General features: G+C 42.1%; 1 protein-coding gene across 5 annotated transcripts in view; it reads right to left on the bottom strand.

The window, feature by feature from the left end:
• The window catches only part of INTS8 (integrator complex subunit 8), a 64,229-nt gene extending 52,460 nt beyond the window's left edge, over positions 1–11,769 (bottom strand). For 3 of the 5 annotated variants that reach the window (XM_036263742.1, XM_036263744.1, XM_036263745.1), the window contains exons 1-6: positions 11,500–11,644; positions 9,418–9,592; positions 5,717–5,857; positions 4,976–5,047; positions 3,469–3,520; positions 2,432–2,614 (exon numbers count right to left, since the gene is read on the bottom strand). In XM_036263742.1, the coding sequence (XP_036119635.1) occupies positions 2,432–2,614; positions 3,469–3,520; positions 4,976–5,047; positions 5,717–5,857; positions 9,418–9,592; positions 11,500–11,629 (753 nt within the window). In that variant the 5' untranslated portion in view covers positions 11,630–11,644. Of the gene's footprint in view, positions 1–2,431; positions 2,615–3,468; positions 3,521–4,975; positions 5,048–5,716; positions 5,858–9,417; positions 9,593–11,499 lie in introns of all 5 variants that reach the window. The other 2 variants (XM_036263741.1, XM_036263743.1) reach the window with 2 other exon arrangements.
• Positions 11,770–20,246: the final 8,477 nt, after the last annotated feature.

The following is a 20,246-nucleotide window of genomic DNA, read 5'->3' as shown; positions in this document are numbered from 1 at the left end:
CGTACGCACCCTGACGGGGGACTAAACCCATAACCCAGACATATGTCCTGACCAGAAAATGAAACTACAACCTTTTTGGTGTAGTACAGGATGATGCCCCAACTAACTGAGCCACCCAGCCAGGTCTGGAGCTCCTCTAGACTAAAGCATATTACAGCTATTATTCTGTCCTGTTCAACAAATCTGTATTAATGCTTCTCAGCCTCTAGAATACAGCTTTATACTATTAAGTCCACAATAAATGTTTGGCTGATTTTCATTCTAGAAAGCTTCTTCTCATCTAGGGTAAAGGGGAACTAAAGAAAAAAAATCTAAATATATATCTATGTATCTCTATCTAGCAAGAGAGGAAGGTTTATACACACATATACATATAAACATAGATATATATGCATATGTATTATAGTTACATATAATTCCCCTTTCCAGGCAATCAGGCAAAGACAGAGTACAAAATTTCAAAAAATACTTTCAAGTATTACTATACTAGCTAACTAGCCATTAAGATGAGTTTAAATTCTATAGATAGGAGATTATCAATAGGTTAACAACAAAACAAAACAAAAAAAAGAATAATGAAGCTCCCCTCAAGAGCACTAATACTTTTGGTTTTACTGGGGGAAAAAATGTAGATTTTTTCTTTAGAGTAAGATAAATTTTAGTAATGTAAAGAATGCACTTCAGCCCTGGCCGGTTTGGCTCAGCGGTTAGAGCGTCGGCCTGCGGTCCGGAGAGACCCGGGTTCGGTTCCCGCTAAGGGCATGTACTTCGGTTGCAGTTTGTCCCCGGCCCTGGTTGGTCGTGCGGGTGGCGGCCACTCGATGTGTCCCTTTCACGTCGATGTTTCTCTCTCTCTCTCTTCCTCTCTCTCCCTCCTACTCTATCTGTACAAAAATTGGGGGAAAAAAAGAATGCACTTCAGCCCTGGCCAGTTTGGCTCAGCGGTTAGAGCGTCGGCCCCCGGTCCAGAGTCCCAGGTTTGGTTCCCGCTAAAGGCATGTACCTGGTTGCTGTTTGTCCCTGGCCCGGTTGGGGTCGTGTGGGTGGCAACCAGTTAATGTGTCTCTCTCAGATGTCTCTCTCTCACATCGATGTTTCTCTCTCTCTCTTCTTCCCTCTCTCCCTCCTGCTCTATCTGAAGATAAATGCAAAAATGTCCTTGGGTTGCCCTGGCTGGTTTGGCTCAGCGGTTAGTGTTGGCCTGAGGTCCAGAGAGACCTGGGTTTGGTTCCCGTGAAGCGCATGTACCTTGGTTGCAGTTTGTCCCTGGTTGAGTTGTGCGGGTGGCAGCCACTCAATGTGTCCCTTTCACGTTGATGTCTCTCTCTCTCTCTCCCCCTCCCACTCTATCGGAACAAAAAATGGAAAAATGTCCTCGGGTGAAGATTAATAAAAAAAAAAGTCCTCGGGTAAGGATAAAAAAAAGGAATGCACTTTAAATATTAACATGCCAGGAAATAAGTATTACTACTAATTTGCCATTCAAAAAGCAGGAATTATAACTCAGCTATATAATTAAAAGAATAAAAGTTTATTTAGCACATCTAGATGTTTTATAAGAGTTCTGTTTTGTTTTCCAGGTTATATCATTCATTATACTGTGAAAATCAGAAGTGTTACCAACAGCTTTTAAATAGACTCTCAGTGATTATAAAATACTACAGTACCAGAAACATGCAAGTTTCATTAACAATTTAAAAAGGTTACCAATTGTCTATGCCCTATTACTCCTATTTCTTCTGTTACCTTTATCTCATTGAATCTTAAAAACATGATTACCTTTGCCCTGGCCAGTTTGGCTCACCGTTTAGAGCACTGGCCCATGGACCAAAGAGTCACAGGTTCGATTCCAGTCAAGGGCACATGCCTCAGTTGGGGTTCAGTTCCCAGCCCCGGTCAGGGTCATGCGGGAGGCAACCAGTTGATGTGTCTCTCTCACACACCAATGTTTGTGTGTGTCTCTCTCTCCCCCTCCCTCCCACTCTGTCTGAAAATGGGTGGGAAAATATCCTCGGGTGAGGATTTAGAAAAAAGAAAAAACAAAAAAACCACCATCAAATTTCTTTTAAAAAAATCAGACAAATGGAGAAATAAATTCTAATAAAAAATACTAGGATGCCCTGGCTGGTTTGGCTCAGCGGTTGGAGCGTCAGCCTGCGGTACAGAGAGACCCAGGTTCGGTTCCCGCTAAGGGCACGTACCTCAGTTGCAGTTTGTCCCCGGCCCTGGTTGGTCGTGTGGGTGGCAGCCACTCGATGTGTCCCTTCATGTCGATGTTTCTCTCTCTCTCTCTTCCTCTCTCTCCCTCCCGCTCTATCTGAACAAAAAATGGAAAAATGTCCTCAGGTGAGGATAAAAAAAAAAATACTAGGATGATCTAATAAGATTTCCAAAATTTCGCCATGCATTGATTAAATACCGAAATAAATACCTGGCACTGCATCTCCTCTGTTTTGATTTTCAATCCAGCAGCAGAACTCTCAGTTTCTCCATTTACCATGCCTGGCTCCATGGCCAATAAATCTAGTGTTCTCATTGTGTGGACATAAAGATCCTTGTTCAATTTAAGGGCTGCCTCTAGTACCAAAATAGAATCAGAAGCTTGTTCTTTTAGCTATAAAGATTCAATAAACAAATTATTAAAATACAAAAAATGGCAGCAATAGACTATATTAACCAAAATATATTTACAGGATACTTAGTAGCCTAGTGTACTAAGCTATTAAATTAATTTTTAACACAGTAAGAGTGCAATTAAATTTGTTGAAGTAGTTATCTTAATTTTTTTTTTTAAATACAGTAAGTTCCTATTGTGAAGTTAGAAAATATAAATTGGAAGTTTATCATTTTTCTATAGAAAAGTTAATTTAAAAAATTAAGTAATTTAAAAAATTACTTTAAAGATTTGCTAAAATTTTAAGATTCAAAATACTGCAGCATATCTGTAGGATATAGAAACAGATTTTTTTCTTATATTCCCTCTTTTCCCCCAGTTCCTGCACATTACATGGTATCTGTGGCACACGGTAGGTGTTAAATACAGAATTACAGAGATCATTTTTAAATTATGGAAACTCCCCCACATTTCTATTTTTATATTACTAGATCAATTAAAAAAATAACTGCTGTATTTTTCTGACTATAAAAGTAATTTTAAAATATAAGTAGTTTATCATAAATTTTTGGAAAATATAAAAATATAAAGATATCAACTGCAAGAGTGATTTCTCCTATCTGCTAAAGTATCATGAAATATTTGACAACAGAATTGGTAGTAAAGCACTCTATCATTAATATTGAAATTCTGTACAAGTTAGAATATTAGCAAACTATGTTCTAACAGTGAAAACCTAAATGTCACTACCTCTAGACCTTCCCACCTCTCACATACCTAAGGTTAGGAGAAGCATCTAAACATGCTCTAAATGTGTCCCAGAAATGTCAAAGCACAACTGATGCCATACTCACCACTTTCAAAATATTTTCTGTTAGCTCTTTCTCCTGTTGCATCTGATTCATACTAAAAGAGAAATGATTGCAGAGTATCATGTTCCTCAAAACTGAAAATTCAAAACTTAAGAGCATCATTTTTTAAAACGAGGTTAAATTTAGACAAAAAATGTTTTTAATGCTAATTCTTTTCAAGTTTAAACAAAAACTCAATTAAAATGATGTTCATTTATTTACCATTATTTTCTCATTTGGCTTGCATTTAAAAAAAACTCAATTTAGGAATAAAACTTACTGGCAGCAAAAGCTTTTTTATTTCAAGTTAGAAACTATGCTCTACAGCACCAAATTTGAATAAGCTGCTACCTGGAATTTAAGAATTAAGGTTTAGCCCTGGCCAGTTTGGCTCAGCAATTAGAGTGTCGGCCTGCAGTCCAGAGAGACCCGGGTTCAGTTCCTGCTAAGGGTGCATACCTCGGTTGCAGTTTGTCCCTGGCCCTGGTTGGTCGTGTGGGTGGCAGCCACTGGATGTGTCCCTTTCATGTTGATGTTTCTTTCTTTCTCTCTCTCTCTCTCTCCCTCCCTCCCTCCCTCCCTCCCACTTTATCTGAATAAAAAATGGAAAAATGTCCTCAGGTGAGGATAAAAAAAAAGTATTAGGTTTAGTCCAGCCGGTGTGGCTCAGTAGATTTGAGTATTGTCCCATGGACTCAGAGGTCCTGATTCAATTCCAGTCAGGGCACATGCCCAGGCTCTGGGCTTGGTCCCCAGTGGGGGGCATGCAGGAGGCAGCCGATGGATCTCTCTCTCTCACATCAATGTTTCTATCTCTTTCTCTCCCTTCCTCTCTCTCTAAAAAATAATCAATAAAAAAATATTTCCTTTTAAAAAAAATTAGGTTTAAAATTCCAGATATGGCCCTGGCCGGTTTGGCTCAGTGGTTAGAGCATTGGCCTGAGGTCCGGAGAGACACGGGTTCAGTTCCTGCTAAAGGCACGCATCTCAGTTGCAGTTTGTCCCCAGCCCTGGTTGGGTCGTGCAGGTGGCAGCCACTCGATGTATCCCTTTCATGTCGATGTCTCTCTCTCTCTCCCCCTCCCACTCAATCTGAACAAAAAATGGAAAAAATAAATTAAAAAAATAAATAAAATTCCAGATATGATCAAACTTTTGTAATAATTTATGTACATATATTAAAAGTATTTCCTCCATACAGAACAAATATATCTTCAAGTAAATTTAAATGAAAAAAAAAAATCTTAGTATTTTGAAGGTCAACTAATACTTAATAAGATGAAAGGCACAACTCACAAAATACTGCCCTTCTTTTGTAGAGCTCTCCACTCTAAATATCCAGAACACTACCCAATTCTCTCACCCTCTTACTCCTCCAAACCTAGCTTCTGAGGAAGACTTTCTACCCTCCAAATTTTGCTCTTTATGTACCCAGGTTACTAAAAATTTGCAGTTTTTCTTTAAATATGATGAAACAATTTCCAAATAAGGGTCATATCTGCCAACTTACACACTTAACTGAGGAGGTCCAGGTTTTGCCTGTTTGACAGGAAAACTACTTTGAACAATTGTCCTAATCGCCCTGAAGAAAACACAAGAAAAATAAAATTTAATACATTATGTCACTTCAATTATTTTTTCAAGTATTCCTTTGAAGATTCATATTATAAATTACCTGGAGTTTGAATTAACATATAACAAAAACTATAAATCATCCACATTTTTTTTAATCAGAATGCTTTCTATCTATGCAGTCACAGTTTTTCCCATTAAACTCACATTTCCCAAGATCCTTTGAAAGAGCTCTGGGGTATAAGGAACCCTTAAAAGTATACTTCTGAACGCCAGAGTGCAATTAAACAGAGGCTGCCCAATGAGGTTTATAAAAAAATTGACCCTTGTGCTCTCCCTCCCAGGATCACACCTGTGCCTTTCCCTTCCCCTACCTCTTCTCCCACAGGCAAGCATCTCCTGAACTTGAAGTGTCCCCACAAGACCTACAACCAGGGAAGCAATGGGCAACAGCAACTCATTCTGGGCCAACCCCCAAACCTGTCTCCAAGGCCTCCTTTCCTCTGACTTCTCATGAGCCAAAGCAGCCCTGCCTAGGCTCATCTCTTTCCTGTAACATTTTTAGAGAAACAAAGCAACACTGCATGGGCTCTCTTGTTGCTTCTCCTATCCTAAGCCCTTTCTTGTTTCACTGTCCCCAGCTTTAATAAACATACTCTCAAAAAAAAAAAAAGTTTACCATCTATTGTAGAGAAGTATAGCCATGGCAGTGGTTGGAGGTAAAGTGGCCAGATCCATGTCTACATGCTTTGTCCCAGGAGGAACTTTACTGACACATAGCAGTTCATTCAGCAGCATATTCAATACTGGAACAGACAAACTTAAAAGGAAGAAGCAAAGGTACATGTCTGCATGTTAGTTGCGTAAGAAGCATGAATTCAGTATCTTTACTGAAAATAATTGTTAAAGGATTAACTCTACGTGGCCATTTTATTAATTTGGCTCAACTTACATGAAAACATCAAATTTTAAGATTTGAAAAACTTTTATTATGAAAACAATTTAAACATACAAAAGTAGAAATAATAATATAATGAATCCCTTTATGCCAATCATCCAGCTTCAACAATTATCAACTTGTTTAATTTCTCCTATTATCCTCTTCTTCACATATTATCATGAAGCAAATTTCCAATATTAAATTATTTCTTCCCTAAGTATTTCAGAATAGTGCTCCCAAGAATTAACCCTTAACATATGCCCAGTATTATTTTCACCAAAAATGTTTCATCCAAAAATGTTTCAACTCCTTATCAAATATCCAATCAATATTCAATTTTGCAACTGTATCATAATGTACACTTGCAAATGCACAGATTGCTATCTGTTACTATGCCTCTTGAGTCTATTAATAGATAGGTTTCAGGTTAAAGAATACACTTTTTTAAATTTTAATATTTAATTCTAGAGAATGAGTGGTAAAAAAGTGTTTAAAACTACTAATGAGAGTTATAAACTCATTCAATTCTGTTGGAATGCAACCTGGCAATATGCAAAATACACCTTAAAAATGTTTATACTAGCCCTAGCTGGTTTGGCTCAGCAGTTGGAGTGTTGACCCATGGACCAAAGAGTCGCGGGTTCAATTCCAGTCAAGGGCACATACGTTAGTTGCGGTTCTCTCCCCTGCCCTGGTCAGGGTTGTAAGGAAGGCAATCAGTAGATGTGTCTCTCTCACACTGATGTTTCCCTCTCTCTCCTTCTCTCCTCCCCCCTCACTTCCACCCTTCCACTCTATTAAAAAAAAAAAAAAATCAATGGGAAAATATCCTCGGGTGAAGATTAACAACAAAAAATCCAAAGAACTTATACACATGTATGCACAACCAATGGACATAGACATTAGTTTGGGGAAAGCAGGATGAGGGTGGCAGTGGGGAGGAGGGGGGAAATGAGCGACATCTGTAATACTTCCAACAATAAATTAAATAAATAAGTAAATAAATAGGATTTGTCCCCCTCGACCCAAAAATAAAAAAATGACATGATGCATGTAAACTGGTAAGTAACCAGCAATAAATAATAATTATGATTCATTATTTTTTTAAAAAGTCAAAAAGTGCTCTGGCCAGTTTGGCTTAGTGGTTAGAGCATCGGCCCTTGGACCAGAGAGTCCCGGGTTCAGTTCTAAGGCACTGGTTCTCAACCTTCCTAATGCCACAACCCTTTAATACAGTTCCTCACGTTGTGGTGATCCCCAACCATAAAATTATTTTTGTTGCTACTTCATAACTGTAATTTTGCTACTGTTATGAATCACCATCTGAAATACGTGTTTTCCGATGGTCTTAGGCGACCCCTGTGAAAGGGTCGTTCGACACCCAAAGGGGTCGCGACCCACAGGTTGAGAACTGCTGTGCTAAGGGCACATGCCTTGGTTGCAGTTTGTCCCCACCGGCCCTGCTTGAGGTCGTGTGGGTGGCAACCACTCAATGTGTCTCTCACATCGATGTTTATCTCTCTCTCTCTCTTCGTCCCTCTCTCCCTCTCGCTCTATCTGAAGATAAATGCAAAAATGTTCTTGGGTGAGGATTTTAAAAAAAGTCAAATAAAATTTTAAGACAAAGATTTATAAAAGTGAAAAAACTAGAAAACAAAATGTCAATGAAGGAAAAGTTAATAAATTATCCACACAATGGAATTATCTTCAAAATATATAAAATGAGAAAATGTTCACAATATTCTCTTATGTGGGGGAAAAAAGAAATCAAAACAGTATATAGAGTATAATCATGACCACACTTTGTTTAAAAATAAAGAGAAACAGCCCTGGCCGGTTTGGCTCAGCGGTTAGAGCATCGGCCTGCGGTCCAGAGAGACCCGGGTTCGGTTCCCGCTAAGGGCACGTACTTCGGTTGCAGTTTGTCCCCGGCCCTGGTTGGTCGTGCGGGTGGCGGCCACTCGATGTGTCCCTTTCACGTCGATGTTTCTCTCTCTCTCCCTCCCACTCTATCTGTACAAAAAATGGAAAAATGTCCTCGGGTGAGGATAAATAAATAAATAAATAAATAAAAATAAAGAGAAACAAAAACTACACAAAAATTTAAAAATACTCTCCTCTCCCCTCCCCTCTTATTTCCTATTTTCTGAATTTTTTCAAGTTTTCTATAAGGTATTTCTTTTTAAACTGTGGGGAGAAGAGGATAAAAATAAATCATATTCTAATCACAGCCTTGAAAGTATTAATTTTTAACAAATAAGCACTGATTCTAATTAGATATTTTAATAGTTTGGGAGATAGTGACTGATTTATGACCAATAAATTAACTGATTTATTAAATAGCAAATAATTCATAATGTCATATAACATATAGCATTAATTTATTTTTTAATCTTCATCCAAGGATATGTTCATTGATTTTCAGAAAGAGGTCAGGGGAGAGGGAGAGAGGGAAGGAGGGGGAAAGAGAGGAGGGAAGGAGAAAGAAAAGGAGAGGGGGAGGGGGAAGAAGGGAGGGAGGGGGAGATAGAAAGAAAGTGAGAGAAAGAAACATCAATGGGTTGCCTCCTGTACTCACCCTGACCAGGGATCAAACCCACAACCTAGGTATGTGCCCTGACAGAAATCAAACCTGAAACCTTTTGGTGTATGGGCTGACACTCCAAGCCAGAGAGCCACACAGGACAGGGCTATAGCATTAATTTGCATCCATTTCTTCAGATATGTAAAAGTAAACCGAAACATTTGAAACTGTTTGAGGATTTTTTCTAGTCACCACATCAAATCATCAACTGCCTTAATATTGATAATCAAGTTTTTACTTTAAAAGATGATTTAGCCCTGGCCGGTTTGGCTTAGTGGTTAGAACGTTGGCCTGCCTGCGGTCCAGAGACCCGGGTTCGGTTCCGGCTAAGTGCGCGTACCTCGGTTGCAGTTTGTCCCCAGCCCTGGTTGGTCATACGGGTGGCAGCCACTGGATGTGTTCCTTTCACGTCGATGTTTCTCTCTCTCTCTCTCTCTCTCCTCTCTCCCTCACACTCTATCTGAACAAAAAATGGAAAAAAATGTCCTCAGGTGAGGATAAAAAAATAAAAGGTGATTTAAATTCATCCAACATGCAAATGCTTTCTTATAACTTTTGAAAAATATTTGCATATTTTATCAAGTATATACAAAAAAGTTTCATTTTAAAGGCTGATATCATAAAAGCATATACAGAAATAAATAAACCAAGATATCTAAATATCTTAGGATGACGCTCAAAACAAATTTCTTTCTTTTTACTTATTTTTTTATTTTTTGGATTCCATAATTTTATTGAGGGTCTGCAGATGGGGGTGAAAGGCTGGGAGCACAATCAGATCCAACATCCTCGGCCTGGCTGGAATCTCTAGCTTCAGAGCCATCAGAATAATAAATTTCACTTAAATCTTGTATACCTTTTCTCTAATATGTCCAAATCCCACTTCAAATGTGCAGCAACTTTAAGAGCAAGTAGTTTTAAAATACGATTTCTCTTGTTATCAGGTGGAGGTTGAACTTGGTTTTGTTCATTAACTGAAGGTTTGGAAGCCTGTTCCAAAAACTGAACTATAAGTTGAACTGGTGCAGGATCTAGAATTTAAAAGAAAATAAACTCTTAAATTTAAGTTTTAATTATGAAGATGCAAAAGGATTCACTATATTGGTTTATGGCAACAAAAGGAACCCAAACAGCTGTGTAGTTATAATGACTAAGGAATATGATTTATAAGAATTGTACTTGGGGGGGAGATAAACCACAGAACTTATATGCATGTATGCATGAACAATAGACATGGACAACAAAGCTGGGGACAGGGCAGGGAGGGAGGGGGAGGGGGAATGGGGAGAAAAGGAGAAACATCTGTAACAAAAATTAATTAATAAAAAAAATTAAAAAAAAAAAAGAATTGTACTTGGGGAAAAAAGAGGAAGGGATAAAGAGGAGTGTTCAATTGCAGAAGAAAGCACTTGACAGGTAAGAACAGAATGGCCATGGATTTCCAGTCCAGCAAATAACCAATGTCCATTAGAGGAAGGGGATGAAACAATTAGAATTAGTTTTAAAACTTACTTGGTGTGCCTTCCATCAACTTACCTCTCTACACCTGTTTCAGTCAATGCACAATAGAGATACTACTACTTACCTCACAGGATTATTATGAAGACTAAATTAAATGAGATAACATGTGAAGCATTAAACACAGTGCCTGGCACCCAAAAAGCATGTAACAAATGTTTGTCAAAAGCAATAAATTAAAAGAATATAGCCCAGCCAGTGTGGCTCAGTGGTTGAGTGCTGACCCATGCACCAAGAGGTCACCGGTTTGATTCCCGGTCAGGGCACATGCCCAGGTGGGTCCAATCCCCAGGGCATGCTGGAGGCGGCCAATCAATGTTCTCTCTCATCAATGATTCTATCTCTCTCTTCCTCTCTCTCTAAATAAAATCAATAAAGAAAAAAATATTTTATAAAAGAATATAATATAGCTCTGGTGGGTTTCGCTCAGTGGTTAGAGCATCTACCCATGGACAGAAGGGTCTCGGGTTCAATTTCCATGCAAAGGCACAAACCTGGGTTGCACGTTCAATTCCCCTCCTCCCCCCAGTCTGGCTTGTGTGGGAGACAACAAATGGATGTCTCTCTCATATCCACGTTTCTCTCTCTCTCTCTCCCTCTCCCTCCCTCTCTTCCATTCTAGCTAAAAGTCAATGGAAAAATATCTTCAGGTGAGGATTAACAACAAAAAAAGAATATAATACAGGTGGTAAAACTACCCAATTAAGTACACAACTTCTCCCACAGTAGCCTCTATCAGTTAAAGCCAGTCTATTAGATTGAACAAGCCACATCTGGATTGGAACTTTACCAGCGAAATCCTATTCAAGGTACTAACCACTTCATGCCAGTATCTGTCCAGAAATGCCTGGACATCTTTCTTCCGTAGCAGCACGCGTTAACTGGGATATTAATCATTATTATCATCATATAATAACCATCTTGCAGTTTGTATAGCATTTCCTGTTTATAAAGATTCTCTCATTTTAATTTATAGCCCAACTTTGTATTATATAATAAAGACTCAGTAAAATCCCCTTGTTGAGGAACAAAACAGTGAAATAAGAACCTGAGACATAAGTAATTGGCGTCAGGATGAGCACAGTTGATTTCTTTCCATCTCCCCCACAACTTCTCACAGCCGGGGTTCTCTGTAAAGAGTGTTCAAGCCGGCCTTCCCAACCCAAGCAATCTCAGAAGACCACCTCGCAGGTGCTAAAACCCAACACAGTAAAAGGACCAAAAGTGGGGATCGAAGAAGCTGTTTTGCGCTGCTCTTTGGCCGACCACCGCGATGCCCCGCACTGGGACGCTTAGCATTAGCTGAGCGAGCGAGCCCGGCCGGCGCTCGGCTGCGGTCCGCAGCTTCAGAGCCGAGAAAGTGCGGCGTCCTGCTGGTGGCTGGGTCCCGCTGCCCTCGGGCTGCAGGCGCCGCGCTTACCCGGGCAGGGCTTGCGGAGATGTTTCTCCAACAGCGACTCCTCCAACAAGAACTCGAACCAGCAGGTCTGCGGCGGGGTGCAGGGCCGGCTGGAGGTGGCCGCCTCCCGGTCCGCCGCCTCCGCGCTCATCCTGCCCCCGCCGCCGCTACCCCCAGGGACGCTTCCCGGCTCCAACCTGACACTTGGACGCGGGCTCCGGGACTGTGATCCGCGGAACCGCTGGGAACCAGGTTGCACTCGGAATCTCCCGGAAACCCACACAAACCAAAATGGCGGCACGGGACCCTCTGGATTTGGAGCCCTTGGACCCGCCTCCCTGCGCCGCCGCGCTTCCGGCCAATCGTGGTTCGCGTTGGAGAGAAAGAAGGCGGGACCAGTCCACAGACGACACCTCCCCCGGGTTACCACGGGAGATGATTGAGGGCAGCCTGGTTCCCGCGGGCTTTCGCGTTTTCCTGGGAGTTTCTCAGCTAGTGAAAGAAACACCCTGATCTAGGGTTGCAGTGAAGGTTCAAATTGTGAGCCAAGACATGTTATCGCAGCAGCAGTGGTAGCAGTGATTCTTGAGTTTCCCTATGCTGTCCACGGACAAGAAGAAAGATGCTGGAAAGTTGGCCAACAAAGACAAAGACCCAGTGAATAACTCTGGGAACAAAGCCAAAAACAAGAAGTAGTCCAAAGACAAAGTTCAGGACAAGCTAGTCTTGTTGGAGAATGCAACATAGGACAAACTCTGTAAGGAAATCCCCAAATATCAGCTTATAACCCTAGCTGTTTTCTCTGAGAGACAGAAAATCTGCGGTTCCTTGGCCAGTGCAGCCCTTCAGGAGCTCCTTAGTAAAGGACTTATTGAACTAGTTTCAAAGCACAGAGCTCAAGTAATTTACACCAGAAACACCAAAGTTGGATGCCCCAGATGTTGGTTGAAGAAGCATGAACAACAGGTCCCACCAGCTGTACATTTTGAAAAATAAAACTTTATTTAATTTTTTTTAAAAGTTAGTCCTGGCTGGTTTGGCTCAGCGGTTAGAGCGTTGGCCTGCGGTCCAGAGAGGCCCGGGTTCGGTTCCCGCTAAGGGCATGTACCTGGGTTGCAGTTTGTTCCGGTCCCTGGTTGGTCATGCCACCACAAGAATATTACTGGATGGAGTTAAATGTAAAATGGGGTTAACAATACCTCTAGTGGATTTATCAAGAGGCTTAATTAGGTGCTAAACACTGAGAGCTAGTCCTGAGAAACAATAAAAAGGCTGGGTTTTGTAGGCTGTCATCCATCTAGGAAGGGTATGAGGACGCTGGTGCCCAAGTTCTTCCAGGAAATCTCAGAAGTGGAAATGGGGAAATCGGAAGTGCGTAAGACAAACGTTGCCTGGCTCACTTTTTTTTTTTTTTTTTTTTTTTTTTTATCCTCACCCCGGGTCTGAAGTATTGAAGGTTTGATTCTGGTTGAGAGTTTTATTCCGGTCAAGGGCACATATCTGGATTGAAGTTCAATCCCCATTCCCGGTTGGGGTTGTGTGGGAGGCAACCAATCAATGTGTCTCTCACATTGATGTTTCTCTCTCTTTCTTCCTCCCTCCCTCCTGCTCTATCTAAAAATCAATGGAAAAATATCCTCAGGTGAGGATTGACAACAACAACAACAAAAATATGTGGAATCTGAAAACAAAATAAATGAACAAAAAAAACAGAAACAAATAATAGATATAAAGGACATTTTGATGGTTGCCAGATGGAAGAGAGGTTGGAGGGATGGGTGAAAAGGGGAAGGGATTAAAAAGCACAAATTGCCATATTTAATCACAGTCGCAAGGATGTAAAGGACAGCACCGGAAATATAGTCAATATAATTGTAAAAACTCTGTATGGTACCAGGTGGGTACTCCACTTACCAGGGTGATCACTTCATAAGTTATATAAATGTCTCATCACCAAGCTGTACACCTGAAAGTAATATAATATTGTATGTCAACAGCAATTGAAAAAATTTTTTAATTTTTTACAAAGAAATGTTTTTGAATAAATAAATGAAGAATGAATGTACAATCTAGCGACTTTTCACAGGAATATTACGTTTTCCAGGTCACACCAGCAATCAGATGTTAAAATAAAGTCACATGCTGTTGGAAAAGATAAGATTTCCTTTTTTACAGCAGAGTAGTATTCCACTGTGTAAATGCCACAGCTTTTTTATCCACTCATCTACTGATGGTCAATCGGGCTGCTTGCCAGGCAGAGAAAGACAAGTAAGTATCTTATGGTTTCACTTATATGTGGAATCTAATGAACAAAATCAACTAACAAACAAAATAGAAACAGACTCATAGGTACAGAGAATAGACTGAAAGCTGTCAGGGAGGAGGGGGTTTGGGGGCTGAGTGAACAAGGTGATGGATTAAGCAAACCTCATAGGCACAGACTACAGTATGGTGATTACCAGGAGGAAAGGGAGGTGGGGGAGGTAGAAGAGAGTATGGGGGGATAAATGGGGATGGAACGAGACTTGACTTGGGGTGGTAAACACACAATGCAGTATACAGATGATGTGCTGTAGAATTGTACACCTGAAACCTATATAAGTATATTAACTAATGTCATTCACCCCAATAAAAAAATTTTTTAAATTGTGCAATTAGAGTCCCTGAGCTGGCACAGTTATTGTTCGCCTGTGGGCAAGGTAGAATTTGCCTCCTGCTGTCCTGAAAGAAAAGGGCATACTGCAATGAAAGCTCTCCAAAATAGTATAACTTCAGGCCTTGCAAAGCCTGACTGGGACCTGGCACCAGGCCGCGAGGCGAAAGCTGCGAGGGCAGCGCCTCCCACCTGCCGCTGGTCACATTGCACCGCTACACTTTGCTTTCACCTACCTTTGGGCTGGTCTCCTCCCTGTTTGCCGCTTTCTCCCTTCAGAGTGCCTAGAAATAACTCTTCACCAGGTGGATCCTGGCTGCCAAGAGGCAACAAATACCCTTTCCCACATGCCCACACTTAGAATGCTTCAAGAATGCCAATTTAAGGAAATCAAGACCTCTTCTCCTCCGACTCTCCATCGCTCCTGCAGTTCTCAACATCTATTGGGGCGTTCGTGTCAGAGAACAACTAACTCTACCAGGAGAATGAATGATCGCACCCAAGAACGAGGGTCCCTAACCCCTCGGGCAGAGTTAGCGCTGCCGACTGCCCAGACGGGATTGAGACCCGGGACCTTTACCCATTTGTATCTGGACCTGTGTCCAAATTTATGGCTACTCCCATTCGCCTTCCAACGTGTGCGAAGTTAGTGCCTCTGGACGACACACAAAGAAACGGAGCGAGCATCACCCACAAGACTCCAGGACACCTCCGGTCGCCAAACCCCGAGGCTCTCCCTCTCCACTTCCTCCACTTTCCGGGGCGGCGCCTGTGCTGCCACAGCCTGGGGAACGGCCGCGGAGGTGGGACCACGCGCTGTCACCCCGCGTCCCCCGGTCCCCACTCGAGGAGAGGTCCTGCTGCCCAGCCGGTGCTGTGTCCACGAAGCGCTTGCACCTTGACGCACCTCCGCAGAACCCTGCGCGAGTTGCGCAGGCGCCGCTGCTGGGTCGCCTCAGAGCAGATGAAACCTGCCTCCGCTCCCAGAGAAGCTCGGGTCTGGGGGCACCATGAACAGCTGTGGCCGGGCCCTAGGTGTGACGCCCTCACAAGGTCTAGCAGAGGCGGCAAGAAGGGGCGGGGACCACGCGAGCTTTCGAGGACACCTGGATGAGACCCGGGCTCTGTAAATAAGCCCAGATGTAAAGAACCCTATCCTGCCCTGGCCTGTTTGGTTCAGCGGTTGGAGTGTTGGCCTGCGGACCAGAAAATTCCGGGTTCGGTTCCCGCCAGGGGCACGTCCAAAAAAAAATAATAATAATAACCCGATCCAGGGACAGAAGCAGGCAGAGCAGTGCCAGCCGAGGAACCCCAGGTCCCAGAGCCTCCAGGACTAGGAGGTGACTCCGCCCATCCTCAGCAGCCAATCTGCTCCCCTCAATTGGCATCGGGTCGCGCCCCCTCTCCTCTCCCGTTCGCTTCCTCCGCTGTTAGCCCCCGCCCGGCTGCAGGGGACTGGGCGAGCTTCCCTTCACTTTGTCAACTCCGTTTACACTAGTTAGTGCCCAGCAGCGTTCGCCTCTGGATACGCGTTCTCCTCTAGATACTCATTGGAGTCAGTATGCCTCCCAAAGGGAACCGCCTCCGGAAACTGTCTCAGTGCAGTCCACCTGCCACCGGCGCTTCCCAAGGTGTGCCCAGCCTTGCTGCAGCAGCCTCGGCGCTACTGTGCCGCCTGCTCTCAGACAGCGGCGTGGAGGCTCTAGAGCTGCCGTACTGAGCCCTCACGGCCGCAGCTACCGCCTGGTCTCTTAGCTTCTGATTCCTGGGGCAAAGCTAGAGCAGCTCAGAATGATCTGGAGCCGCTTCTGGCTGAGGCTGCTGCCCAGATCTGCCAAAGAGATCCCCATCTTCTAGATCTCCCATTTCCATAAATCGGGGTAAATGACAGAAGCCAGCCAAGAGAGCAAATCGAGCTTTAAATCCCAGTTACACCACTTGTATAACCTTTACTGTAAAACGGGAGTGATAACACTAATTACAGAGTTGTTAAAGGATTAATAAAAGAATTATGTCAAAGCATATAGCATAGTGTCTAGTACAAGGAAAGTGCTCAATAAGTGTTTATTGTTATTCAATGTGGCCAAGGCCTAGTCCAAAAACTCAACCTGGTCCAGATTGTATCTCTCAGAAATGTGAAATAAGAATAATAGATCCAGCCCTGGCCAGTTTGGCTCAGCTGCTGAGCGTAGGCCTGCGGACCAAAGAGTCCTGGGGTTCGGTTCCCGCTAGGGGCAGTACCACAAAAAACAAACAAACAAACAAACAAAAGAATAATAGATCCAGACAATTAATAAAAAAGAGTTGAAGCCCGAAAGATGCCATGACTCAGATTTCTGAATGGGCCAAGCCAAATAAGGATGTAGGAATTGAGCAGGCAAAGGTATCTGTTAAGAGAACAGAGGAGATGCAATAACATGCAGAAATTACTTGAGGGACCATGTAGCAAATGAGTGACCCTGGTTGCTTAAGAGGTTTTGGCTCCTGACAATTTTTCCTACAGTGAAAATCCTCTCTCCCCAACTTTTATTAACATAACTTCTGCTCTTTGCAAGAAAGTGCTTGACTAGAGGATTCCCCACTTGTCTGTCATTGGAACAAACTGACAACATCACTTTGTTTCTCTGCTTTCATCTGGATTAAGTTAGCATCTGTAAAATAGTTTCTCCCGTTGGTTCTCCACTCCAGAAGAGTACCACCATAAAAATTCTTTGCATTTCATCATTAAAGATGACTAAAAATTCAAATCTAATCATAAAAGTTAATAAAGTGACTGAGATTTGTTCATATTAATGCTCATTAAGTAGGGACTTAAGAAAGGATCTTAGCCCTGGCTGGTTTGGCTCAGCGGTTGGAGCATCGGTCTACGGACCAGAGAGTCCTGGATCCGGCTCCTGCTAGGAGTACGTACCAAAAAAAAAAAAAAGGATCTCAAAATCGTTAATTATATATATATTGTTGTCTCACTTTTTTTTTTTTTTTGGCTTGTAAGAATTATAAGTCCTTAGAATAATGAAAACATATATTGCTAATTACTTGGTCCATTATACTTTCATTTTATTTTATTTCCCAATACTTAGGGTTAATTAACTCTTGCAGAATTCTTAATGCAATACTTAATGATTTTTTTTAAAATACCATATAGGAGCCCTGGTTTGGCTCAGTGGTTAGAGTGTCCGCTGGTGGACCAAATAGTCTCGGGTTCATTTCCGGTCAAGGGGGCTTACCTCTGTTGCAGTTTGTTTCCTGGGCTTGGTTGGGGTCCTGCAGGAGGCAGCCAATTAATGTGTCTCTCACATTGATGTCTCTCTCTTTCTCTCTCCCTCCCTTCCACTCTATCTGAAAATCAATGGAAAAATATCCTCGGGTGAGGACTAAAAAAAAATTCTGTAATACAATGAACATAACAGTCTGAGGAACAGGGAAGACCCAGAGATGTGGAAGTAGGGTACAGATTGACAACCCTCAGAAAAGGGAGAGTGGGAAGGAGGGAAGAGATAAACCACAGAACTTATATGCATGTACACATAAACGATGGACATGGACAACAAAGCTGGGGATGGGGTGGGGGGGATGGGGAGGAGGGTGTCAATGGGGAAAAAAGGAGAAACATCTGCAACAAAAATAAATTTATAAAAAATACTGTATAGGCCCTGGCCGCTTTGGCTCAGCGGTTAGAGCGTCCGCCTGCGGTCCGGAGAGGCCCGGGTTCGGTTCCCGCTAAGGGCATGTACCTCGGTTGCAGTTTGTCCCCAGCCCTGGTTGGTTGTGCGGGTGGCAGCCAGCCACTCGATGTGTCCCTTTCACATCGATGTTTCCCTCTCTCTCTCTTCCTCTCTCTCCCTCCCACTCTGTCTGTACAAAAAATGGGAAAAAAAAATGTCCTCGGATGATGATTAAAAAAAAAAATACTGTATAGGAGCTGTGCAAGTGCTTACTGACATTGCTATGTAACAGGAACTGGATAAAAACTTGATATTGAGATGATGAAAGCTTACATTTACAAAACATTTGCTATGTGGCAGGAACTGAAAATGTTTTACTTAAAATCAAATATTTATTTCTCACCAATTACCTTATGGGGTAAACATTATCCTCATTTTATTGTACTTTGTCACTGTGATAATGAAGTCCACTAAATAGTATTATAACTGAATATTTGTGGCAATTACTTGAGCCTGTTTTTCAAATTTCTATTAAGACATTTAGTTTATCAGACTGACAAATAGCCATTTGCTCATTCAATAGGCCTAGTCACAATTTTTCAGGTAAGCAATAACTATTAATTCTATTTCCTTACCAATGATACTATCAAGAAAGAAAGCTGATTAGTAACTACTGTAAATGATCTGCTAAATTGTTCTTGTTAATAGCCTTAAATGGCTGCATAAGGAGCCCCCTGTGGAACAAGTCTAACCGATAATAATTATTTTAAAGAAAACAGTCACTTAAAAGCTCTGAAAATTGACCTAAGGATATATGGCAAGTGCATAATTAGTTATTTAAAAAATCTTAAATAAAGAGAACAGCCAGAATCTGCACCAAATGCGGCATTTGAACCACTACCCACTCCCTTCTTCTCCCCTTCTCCCTTCCCAGCTCAGTATTATGGAAATTCCAGTCCAGGTGGGGATAGCCACGAATACAGGGTTACCTCTCCTCCTCAGCTCCCAGCCAACAGCAACAGTATCTTCTTGGGAGGGGCAGGTAACCAGAATTTCTCATCACCACAGCCATGTACTGCAGAGGCTAAATTCCAAGCAAATGAGAACAAGTGGTGAGGGGCTGGCTACTTTCTTTCACTCAGCCCCCGCTCTTAGGGTAAAAGCTCTATTTCAGACATGGCAAACTAATAGTGGGCCCCTGATCATACTCACCCTAGCTAATTTGTAAGGCAAAGGTTCCAAACCAGAAGAGGCATATCAAGAAGACCAGAGAAGCTACCATCCCAACCCAGAAGTCTGCTCCCAAAGTAGGAGTGTCACTCAGAGAGTTGCATATTTCTGTTACCACTCCCAGCTCAGAGCTGTTACTCAGTAATTTTTGCCTAACAAGAGAACCAGGATGTAAAACAGAGAGCTCCAAAGTAAGAGGCTTTATTTGAAACAGAGTGTAGGGAACTTAAAGTCTACAAGTACTCAAAGTAGCAAATTTTGGTGGAAATCAATTACACGGAAGCTGGCTTTGAAATAGATACAAGCTAAATCAAAAGCCACCCAGTTTACCAAAGAGAACCAGGGAAAGAGACAGCTGATGCATCTGGCATTTGGACAAACCACAAACATTAACCCTAAACAGTACCCCCTTCAAAGAAGCCACGATTTATCTGGATCAGGATGTGGAGTAATTTATACCCCAGGGGATTGTTGAAAACAACAGAGCAATCAGCTGATGACTAGTGGAGCTTAACAGCTGCATAGGATCAAGGAGAGACAGTAAGGAGCCTTGCTAAAACTACTGTCATCCCAGAGTGACTGTGTACATGCTCAAGGGAGTGCCATCTGAGGACCAACATCAAAGGTTCCATAATGTGGAAGAAGCAGACATCACTAAAATAAGTCCAGCCAGACAGTAAAGAAATAAGCCAGCTATAATAACAAGCTCCAGGAGGTGGGAAGGTAGGGCAGATAATCAACATCCAGAGTTGCTATAAACAGAAAATATCAATAAAGAGGTAAATATTATTTTTTTAAAAAAGAACCAAATGGAAATTCTCTAGGTGAAAAGTACAACTGAAATAAAATATATACCAGAAAGGCTCAACAGATTTTAGCTGACAGAAGAAAAAACTAATAAACTTGAAGATAGAGATAATTCAATCCAAAGAACAAAGAGGGGAAAGATTAAAGAAACTTGAACACAGCCTCAGAGAAACGTGCACCACCATTAAACACATCAACATATATGCAATGAGAATACAAGAACTCTAAGTTTGATTTTTTTTTTTTATTCTCACCCGAGGACATGTTTCGATATTTTGTTCAGATAGAGTGGGAGGGGGAGAGAGAGAGAGAAACATCGACGTGAAAGGGACACATCGAGTGGTCGCCACCCACACAACCCAACCACGAGGACAAACTGCAACCAAGGTACGCGCCCTTAGCGGGAACCAAAC

The sequence above is a fragment of the Molossus molossus genome, unplaced genomic scaffold (genome assembly GCF_014108415.1).
Source record: "Molossus molossus isolate mMolMol1 unplaced genomic scaffold, mMolMol1.p scaffold_m16_p_16, whole genome shotgun sequence".
NCBI lineage: Eukaryota > Metazoa > Chordata > Mammalia > Chiroptera > Molossidae > Molossus > Molossus molossus.
This window is presented reverse-complemented; position numbering and strand designations above follow the sequence as displayed.